Here is a 10,405-nt window from a genome sequence, read left to right on the forward strand (position 1 = left end):
TCTTCCTGTCATCCTGTCCTACTGTCCTCTTGTCTACTGTCATCCTGTCATCCTGCCCTACTTTCATCCTGTCCTCTTGTCCTCCTGTCCTCCTGTCCCCTTGTCCTCCTGTCTTCCTGTCCTCTTGTCTTCCTGTCCTCTTGTCCTCCTGTCTTACTGTCCTCCTGTCCTCTTGTCCTCCTGTCTTCCTGTCCTCCTGTCTTCCTGTCCTCCTGTCTTCCTGTCCTCTTGTCTTCCTGTCCTCTTGTCCTCCTGTCTTACTGTCCTCCTGTCCTCTCGTCCTCCTGTCTTCCTGTCATCCTGTCCTCCTGTCTTCATGCCCCTATCTGCCCGGGAGGAGATCTGTAGACGTGTGATCCAGCCTGCTTTGTTCTGTTTTGTGGATCTTTGCTCTCAGAATACACGATACTGTCTCTCTGTTGTGTGGACGGTTCAGATATAAATAGTACTTAGTTGGGTGTTTATACCTTTGTTATGTTGATGCTTCTTTGGCTGTTTCTATGGAGTTCCTCCGCACCTTTGGTGTCCACTGAAGAAAATTAGCTTTTGCTACAGGGGTGCCCCCCCCCCCCCCCCACAGTACTTTTTTCTGCCACTAGATGTCCTCATTCTGATGGCCAGCATCATTCTGCTGACTTCCTCTCAACCCGGATCATCCCAGACCCACCCCCAGCCTGTGACAGAACAGTGAAAGGAGAAGCAGCACAATGTTGAGCTAATCTCTCTGAAACTCTGCTTTCTCCTCCAATCACCATGCTTCTTTTCAGCACATGAACTGATTGGCTCCTTGTGCTGCTTCCTCCTCCCACACCCTAGGCCTGCTGTAGAGGGGAATGCAAAAGGCTGATACCGGGTCACATTCAGATACTTATAGTGCTTGTATTAAAAATAGACATGTAATGATATATTAATGATTACAGAGCTGCATTTATTTGTGTCTTTTATACCACAATAAAATCACAACAATGTTTTTATAAACTGAGATCCATTATCAGGAGCTGTGAAGGCTCATTGTATTGACTGCTTAGTGGTCTTTGTGAACCTGTCTCACCACTCTCTCTGCTTCTCCCTCACGCAGCCATATTACTCCACCAGAGTCAATGCTGCTGAAATCGAGAGCCGCATGAAAGAATTAGACAAGAAGTCAGAAAAGGAGGAGGCAGCCAAAGCCGGATTCTGGGAGGAGTTTGATGTAAGTCTTACACAAGCAGGCTTCTTCAATACAGTTTACAAAATGTCCTCATACAAGAGTCATGTGTGTGCTTCTTGTAGCTTGGTGAGCCTTGTGTATTTCTTTCAGATCTGTTCAGTAATCCAGTGTGAGACTTGGAGCTTCCTGTAATAAAGACCGCTCACTGCTGGTCTCCCTCCTTGTGCAGGGTGACTGGTCTTGTCTCCGCCCCCTCCTGTAATAAAGATTGCTCACTGCTGATCACCCTCCTTGTGCAGGGTGACTGGTCTTGTCTCCGCCCCCTCCTGTAATAAAGACCGGTCACTGCTGCTCTCTCTCCTTGTGCAGGGTGACTGGTCTTGTCTCTGCCCCCCTCCTGTAATAAAGACCGGTCACTGCTGCCCTCTCTCCTTGTGCAGGGTGACTGAGTACTCACCCAAATACTCTGCATTGATAACGATACTAGTATCTGTATCGGTGCATCCCTAGATTACATCATGTGTCGGTTCATCTGTGATATTAGTTTGGAAAGGGGGGGCTTCCTTCTTCTCTTTCTTGCAGAGACACCACCGCTGAAGAATCTTCTGCATCCAATACACTTAGGGGGGTGTTGGTTGTGAGGTCCCCTATTGGGCGCTGTGGTTTCACCTGACGGCTTCTACATCACTGTTGGACATAGTAATAATGTAGATGGAGCCAAAGAGTGCAACGGGGAGCCACTACAACAGGCTCGAAGCAAAACTGAGGCATGGGCTACAACATGGCAAATGCCGTTTAACGTTGAAAAATGTGAGGTCATGCACATGGGAGTAAAGAACATGTGCCCAAACTACAAATTGGGGGGTGCTACATTAGGGAAGCCAGAGATAGAAATAGAGCTGGGGGGTGCTCATAGATCACAGATTTGGGGGTCCTCATAGATCACAGATTTGGGGGTGCTCATAGATCACAGATTTGGCAATAGTAAGCAAAGCCGAGCAGCAGCCAGCAAAAGCTAACAAGATACTGGCGTGTATCAGAAGAGGAATTGTAGCAAGGGATCAAAGTCAAATACTTCCACTTTATAAATCATTGGTTCGGCCCCAGCTTGAGTATGCGGTACAGTTCTGGTTCTGACTCTCAGGAGGGACGTCCTGGAACTGGTAGACATGTGCGATTCGTTTCGTTACGAATCGAAATTCGTACGAATTTTCCTGAAATTCCGAATTTCGGAGCATCCGAAATCCGAATGGCAGTTTCCGAATTATATCCGAAATACGAAATTCCGTTAACGAATTTCGGATCCGAATTTCTTTGAAACAGGAACTAATATTACCCCTGTAAATGAGGTTGAACAACATGATAAGATTTTTTTTTTAATCCGAGATACGGATCCGCTGCTGCTGATGCATTACAATACACAGTTACACACACAGGCAGGAAATTCCGTTGACATATTTTCGTTCCGTTACGAACATTCATTATATTAAAGTTAAGAAGCAAAGTACATTTATATTGGCGTTGATGGTAGTTTTTTTTTTTTAAAGTCCGAAATACGGAATTCGGAATACGAAATCCGTTAACGGAATTCGTATTTCGTTTTGGTTGACCAATCAGAGGTTCTCTTCTGCTGCTGAAAGTTGCATTACAAATACAGGCAGGAAATACGAAATTCCGTTGACGTATTTTCGTTCCATTACGAACATTCGTTATATTGAAGGTAAAAAGCAAAGTACATTTATATTGGAGTTGATGGTAGTTTTTTTTTTAAAGTCCGAAATACGGAATTCGGAATCCATTAACGGAATTCGTATTTCGGATAAAAAAAACAACTACCACATTGACTCCAATATTAACAAAGGTATTTTGCTTTTTAACTTCATCATAACGAATGTTCGTAAAGTTACGAAAATATAACCACCACTAACGAAAATTCGTATTTCGTACGAACTTGAATCCGAATTGAGTTCAGTTACGAATTACGAAATACGAAATACGGATATTCCGAAACGAAACGAAACAGAACAAATTTTTTGACGGCGCACAAGTCTAGGAACTGGAGAGAGTTCAGAGAAGGGCTATAAAATTAATGAAGGGGATAGAAGGCCTGAGAGGACCGCATTCAAAATCTAAACTTATTCATCTTAGAAAAGAGGCCATTAAGAGGGGACCTTATTGCAGTCTTCAAAATCCTCAATGAGGACCCCAATATTAGGAACAAGCTAATTAATCCCAAACTGTATTGGGAACCCAGGGACACAACAAGAGGTTAGAAGAGAGGGGGTTCAATCTCAGAATTCACAAGGGATATTTCACTCTGAGAGTGGGGAAAGTTTGGAACTCACTCAGGCCCGCATTTACTCTCTCTGCTGCTCCAATTCCAGGTTCCTCAATGCACCCCCCTGTATGCAGGCTGCATACAAGTGATCCCAGCGGCATCACCGAGATCACATGTACATAACAAGTGGCGGCTTCCCCGCTGTACATTTTGCTTTGCTTGCCAAAAGCCGGGCTAAATGTAGAAAACAACTACCAGCCCGGCGCCCGGAACTGCATGCCCTGCCTGGGCATCGGGAGATAGGAATTCCACACCCCTGTTGCCCCTCCACTCCCTGCTGCCCCGAGGCCGGGCCTTGGTTTGCCTTGTGGGAAATCCAGCCCTGAACTCGCTACCACAGGCGGTGGTATCTGCAGATAACATTGATAAATTCAAGAAACTCCTGGATGAGTTTCTTCTTTCGCAGAATCTGCAGGGATATGGGAAGTTGTAGAGGCAGATAAACACATAGACACATAGACACAGACACACACACACATACACATACAGACACACAGACACACACACACACACACATACAGACAGACACATACACATACAGACACACAGACACATACACACACACACACATACAGACACACACACACACACACACACATACAGACACACACACACAGACACATACATAGGTTGAACTGGATGGACCTTGGTCTTTATTCAGCCTTACATACTATGTTACTATGTAACCAGCACACCCAGATAACTCCTATGAACACAAGCCCTTAACCTGTCTCATCTACCAAACATAAATCCTGGAATGCTCTAATATGCAAATGTAGACACTTCCTGCTCTGTTCTGTACCTTCCTACCGGCCCTTTATTCTAATGGGAGGGATAACTGAAGTACTATGAAGTCGTTCAGGTGGAGGATTAGCGCCATTATCATTTGATGGGCCGATATGTGACTGTTCTTGGCAACTGTTGGCAATTTTGGCTTTACACTGACACACGGAAATTCAAGCTTCACTTCTATTCTGTTCTCTTAGTAATGGACATCTCACTTTCCTTCAGGCTCTCCAGAAACAGGAATCTAACTTACTCTATGAGAGAAAAGAAGGCCAGAAACCAGAAAACAAGAGCAAAAACCGCTACAAGAATATCCTTCCATGTAAGTTAAGAATTGAAAGGCCAGTTTCAGGTATAGGGGGAGTCATGGGGGGACTGCTGGTGTCCATAGTTTCTGGTTCTTGGCACCTTTGGCTGTTCCTACTTACTTCCATGCCTTAGGAAGAAACCTAACGGATTTTAAAAGCTTGTTTCTTAAAAAACTTAAAGTGGTTCTAAAGCCTCCGGTGTTTTTTGCCTATATCTACTGCTATCAAGCAGTAGATATAGTCAAAAAGTTCAAAACAAAAACGCCGTAACAGCACTTTACACTTACCTTGTTTTGGTTGCGCGCTCCCGTGTGAGAAAACAAAACTGCTCCGGCGGCCGCAAAGCATCTTGGGACGGGCGCATGCGCAGTTCAGAGATGAGCAGAGACGCAAGGTAAGTCTATGGACGCGTGCACCCTCAAGCAGAGAGGAGTCAGCGCTGGATCGGAGAGCCGCCGCACCGCTGGAAGGACAGATGAAAACATGGGGAAAAAAGAACATCTGATTAACCTCTTGCCGTCCGCCCGTTAAGAAAAAACGGACGGACGGCAGACTCGCATCAGCGGGTTGCCGTTTCCAGACTGCATTTTTTTCCTGCTCGCATGCGCCCCCTAGCGCGCGCACAAAGTGAATAAATACCACCAAAAGAAAGCTCTATCTGTCCCCAAAAAAGGGTATAAAATTCATTTCAGTACAGCGCTGCATGACGGAATAAATGTCAGTCAAAGTACCGCAGCGCTGAATACTGAAAAATGGCCTGGATGGGAAGGGGGTTTAACACCGCGGATGTCAACTGGTTAAGAGACATCATTTAAGGTGAGTGCTGACATCAACATGGGGGGAGGGAAAAAAAATATCCTTTAATGTCACTTTAAGTTAGCCAATAAAGGGCATAACTTCAAACTTTCTGCATTAATCAGGCTCTCCTTGGGCAATAACAAGTGCTATTGGTGGGAAAATATTTTTTTTTACCTACTAGGAGATAATAACCTAAATCTGAGCGTCACATCATGTCTGCAATGTCATACAATGCGCACACTCATTTGTCTCTCTGTCACTCTTTGTCTTTTTAGTTGACCACACAAGGGTTGTGTTAAGTTACAGAGACCAAAATCTTCCTGGTAATGATTACATCAATGCCAACTATGTGTCGGTGAGTGTCTGTCGTGGGTTCAAAGAATGGGTGGTCTTATGGGTGGGAGAGCAATCTGATAAGGGGCAAACAATCTTTTTTATCTTATCCATTGTGGGAACTAGGGTGCAATTATCTACATTGAACTGTCCACCATGTTTGCTGTTCTCTGCAGAACCTGCTATGGGGAGATTTGGAACCTCTCAAACAATTTATTGCATGTCAAGGATGCCTGGCATCAACTACAGGAGATTTCTGGGAGATGGTGTGGCAGGAGAACAGTCGGATTATTGTGATGACCACTAAGGAGATTGAGAAGGGCCGGGTGAGATATCAGATTCTCTTTGATGGCTTTTTAATTGGTGGTCTATAAGATCTTGTCAGCTTTCAAATGATTCTTTAGCATTCTTCATGATATCACATTTTAAACTTCACTTACCTCTTTTTCATTTCTGCCCTCTGAAGTATTTACTTCCACCCAGCATTCATTCCCCTCTTCTTCTCTCCTCCAATCTGACTTCCTAATCCAGCCTTTCTTTTTCTCTCACCAGTCTGCCTTACCATTTCTTCCTCTCTTCACCCTAGTTTCTTACTCCTTTCTCTCTTCTTCTCTCCTCCAGTCTGCCTTCCTACTCTCTTTTCTCTTCTTTTCTCCTTCATTCTGCCTTCCTCTTTTCACTCTTTAATCTTCCTTCCTACTCCTTCCTCTTTTCTTCTCTCTGTAGTCTTCCTTCCTACCTCTTCCTCTCTTCTTCCCAGTCTGCCTTTCTACTCATTCCTCTCTTCTTCTTTCCTCCAGTCTGCCTTCCTAATGCTTCCTCTGTTTCTCTTTCCTCCAGACTGAAGTCCTACTCCTTTCTTTTTTCTTCTTTCTCCAGTCAGCCTTCTTACTGCTTCCTCTCTCTTTTTCTTCCATCCAGTCTGACTTCTTACTCTTTTATTTCTTCTCCTCTCAGTAGTCTGACTTCCCACTGCTTCTTCTCTTCTATTTTCTTCTCCGGTCTGACTTTCTTATGCTTCCTCTCCTTTTCTCTCCACCAGTCTGACTTATTACTCATTCACTCTCCTCTTCTGTCCTCCAGTCTGATTTCCTAATCCTTCCTTTCATTTCCTCTCTCCAGTCTGCCTTTATCTAGTCTTTAGTCTATTTCTTCTTCTCTTTTGTCTGCCTTCTTACGCCTGTCTCTCTTCTTCTCTCCTCCAGTCTGCCTTTCTACTCTTCTTCTTTCCTCAAGTCTGCCTCCCTATTGCTTTCTCTCTCCTCCAGTCTAACATCCTACTTCTTCCTCTCTACTTTTCTCTCCAGTCTGCCTTACTACGCCTTCTCTCTATTTTTCTGTCCTCTAGTTGGGCCTCCTGTTTAATATCTTCTTCTTTCCTCCTATCTGACGTCCTGCCCCTTTCCTCTCCTCTTCAGTCCTCCAGTCTGACTTCCTACCATTTCCTTTCTTCTCTCTCCAGTCTTCCTAACTACTTCTTCTCTGTCTTAACCTACCATTTTTTTCCCCGACAAGCTGCCCTTTTCTTTCTCTATTCCTCTTCTCTTCCTTTACTCAGGCTGCCATCCTTCTCATTCTTCCCTTTGTAATCTATCCTTCCTTCCATCCTGATTTTTGCACCATCCTGCCTTCCTGCTCCTTCTTTTTTTATTTTCATATTTTTCTTTCTTCTTGCTCTTTCTTCTCTTCTAGTCAATATGTTTTTCTTCTTCTTTCCACTTCTCCTGTTATTTTTTTACTAACTTCACCTGTCTTCATCTTAGACTAAATGCATACCATACTGGCCAGATGTAGACACAGGAGGAAAAGACTTTGGACGTTTCTGGGTGGAGTTGGTGTCAGACCGTGAAGCCATGGAGTATAAAGTTCGCACGTTAAATGTGTCACTTTTAGAAGATGTAAGTGTAGTGTTCATGGTTGTCACTGCTTATTGTGATCGTTTCTCAATATTGTTATGTCCTTGTATGTCCACCCTAGAAGTGTGCATGGCCACCTTCAGTCTATAAGTCAAAGAATAGCATGTACGCAGCAATGCACAGCAAACAGAACTTATACTGCAACACTGAACAAACTATTCTTGCTGGGAACTCTGGAAGTAAAACACAGAGGCTGATCGGTACAGTTAGCTGGCGCCACATTTGTTTTGTACATTACAGAAGAACTTCAGCCTCGGATGTCTCTAACCATCTGCTTCTCCTTCTGTTGCTCTGAAGTGTTCCTTCAAAGGACACTCTTCCTGTCTGCGGACACCCAGTCTCACACATGACCCAATGACTGTCTTAGACACACAAACCTGGGCTTCATTACAGCTGATGTGTGTTATGTGGTGCATTAACAATATAAATCAACAGCACTCTGTAAATGAAATTTAAAAAAGTCAATTTATTTGGACTAAACGTCACACATATAGCATAATCCAACTTTTTGGGACCACGCAGGGTCCCTTCATCAGACCCTGCGTGGTCCCGAAATGTTGGATTATGCGATATGTGTGACATTTAGTCCAAATAAATGGAAATTTTTTGAATTTCATTTACAGAGTGCTGGTGATTTCTATTGTTCATTGACTGTTGTACATGGCGCCATCCGTGATTGTCACTGCAAGCACCACTATTTTCATTTGGGCCGGAAGCGCTATAAGGAGTGCAGGGGGACCTACTGTTTTCTGTTATGTGGTGCACACAACTTCAATAGAGCCAATTTTATCTGGATGAGAAAGAATTACTCCAAAGCCCACTCTCGCTGCACATTGAATACTAGGAACAGCCGCTGACAGCATACTGTATATAATTGTGTGTTCTTTTTAGTTGTGTGCTCTCTATGTATCCAGAATACGTCAGATAAATGTTAAAATAGTGGAAGAAAGATACTCAGCATGCAGGGGGGGGATAAAAAAAAAAAAAAAGATTGCCACAGACTGAAGTTCCATTTTAAAGGAGAATTCAAGAACAAATATGTGATATATTGCAATCCTTAGATGTGGTGGCTGCATTCGTTTCCAGTGAGTACGGAAAATAGCTGTTGATCTTGCCAGAAATGCCGTGTCCATGTCTAACCTGTTCTAAGGTGTTCTAACTATTCACCACTATACCTACTGAAAAAGTTTTGCCTTGATGTATACTTTAAGATTCCATTGGGCAATTTAGTCCTTTGAGGTGTAGTCAAAGCTAAAGTTCAGTTTTGGTTGGTAACTTCTATATTGTCATACATGATTAAGTCTAATTTGTGAAACATATCAAGTCACTTTATAGAGTACCATTGTTCACGTTCCACCGATATGGTAAAGAATCTCTGAGCCTAGATGTGCAATGCGCCGTCCGTTTTTCTCGGGTCATCATATCCTAAAGATGTCCGCAACTCGATTTGAGTTCCAACCCAAGAAACAATGTTCTCTAACATTCTTCACGCTCCTATATATATCTGCAGCGCAGCAAGTCCAGGGAGATTGTCCACTATCAGTACCTGAACTGGCCAGATCATGGAGTTCCATCTGATCCAGGTGGTGTCCTGAGTTTCCTTGGAGAGGTCAACCGAATGCAGGAGAGCATACCAGGAGCTGGGCCTATTGTTGTGCACTGCAGGTAAACTCAACTTCTCATCAGTCAGGTCTCTGCGCGCAGTGAAATCCTATCTTGTCACACGATCTGATCCTGATGTTACTAAACATCGCTTACATCTGTTCTCTCCTTCCATTTCTTACCACCTATCGGTTTCATTCACAGTGCTGGGATTGGCCGCACTGGGACCATTATCGTCATCGACATGTTGGTGGACATCATTCAAACAAAAGGTAAAGGGATTTTGAGAAGTAACAGTGATTAGTTAACGATACTTTCACTTTAAAACAGTGGTTCCTTTTTCTACAGTGATAGACTCCCAAAGGATTGTCCAATATGAGATGCTGAGGGGTGTGTGGCCAGGCTCATTATCCCACAGCTGACAAGAAGACTAGGATAGGTGTAGTGGCAATAAGCAACCACTAGAAGAAGATGGGAGGTAGTGACAGCCATATTTTCTATGGACAGATGGAAAAAGTGCAACAGATTCCTCCATCTACTCTAAACTGTGTGGATGGAGGAATCACCCACTGGGCCAAGCTTCAGTATCTTGCTAGTCGGCTCCGCTGGCTCTCAAAACACCTGAACATTCTGATTGGATGCCGGCACTGTTCAAGTATTTGCTTTTCATTGTTTTATGGAGTCACTGTTTAGACTTCTCTGCTTCAGCTGTCGGCTAGGAAGAGCTGAAAGGAGAATGACAGAGAGATTACCTCATCTGTGTGCTACTTCTCCTTTCACTGTCCAGTCACAGGCTGGGGGCAGATCTATGATAGCCTGGGCTCAGAGGAAGCCCAGATTTCCAAACCCCTCCAGATTTCCCATTGTCTCCAAAGGTCTAGCCCTCTTCTGACTGCTTCATTCAATCCAGACATAGTGATTGGGAATATAGCACCTGGAAACAGCTGCCATGGACTATTAGGACCTCTTGTATCAATGTGCTCTTGTTGCAGCCAAGTCAGTCATGTTCTCCGACGAAGCTTTCTCCCCACATGTAGGGTAAAGCTGCTCTCCCAAAGCACAACACTTGGTGGCTTATCATCTACAATGGCAAATGTATTAACAATCAATGTTTTGTGAGTAACCCTTTACCCTGCAGGAAGAGGGAGCTTTTAAGAGCTACTTGACACCCCTA

General features: G+C 44.0%; 1 protein-coding gene across 1 annotated transcript in view; it reads left to right on the forward strand.

The window, feature by feature from the left end:
- Positions 1 to 10,405, forward strand: part of PTPN6 (protein tyrosine phosphatase, non-receptor type 6) — a 50,984-nt gene that overhangs the window by 34,940 nt on the left and 5,639 nt on the right. Inside the window, exons 5-11 of the mRNA XM_018553180.1 lie at positions 1,079 to 1,192; positions 4,500 to 4,596; positions 5,656 to 5,735; positions 5,890 to 6,039; positions 7,477 to 7,611; positions 9,140 to 9,294; positions 9,436 to 9,503. Coding sequence (XP_018408682.1) covers positions 1,079 to 1,192; positions 4,500 to 4,596; positions 5,656 to 5,735; positions 5,890 to 6,039; positions 7,477 to 7,611; positions 9,140 to 9,294; positions 9,436 to 9,503 — 799 coding nt within the window. The remainder of the gene's footprint in view (positions 1 to 1,078; positions 1,193 to 4,499; positions 4,597 to 5,655; positions 5,736 to 5,889; positions 6,040 to 7,476; positions 7,612 to 9,139; positions 9,295 to 9,435; positions 9,504 to 10,405) is intronic.

The sequence above is a fragment of the Nanorana parkeri genome, unplaced genomic scaffold, assembly GCF_000935625.1.
Source record: "Nanorana parkeri isolate BGI_ZX_2015 unplaced genomic scaffold, ASM93562v1 scaffold113, whole genome shotgun sequence".
Taxonomy (NCBI): domain Eukaryota; kingdom Metazoa; phylum Chordata; class Amphibia; order Anura; family Dicroglossidae; genus Nanorana; species Nanorana parkeri.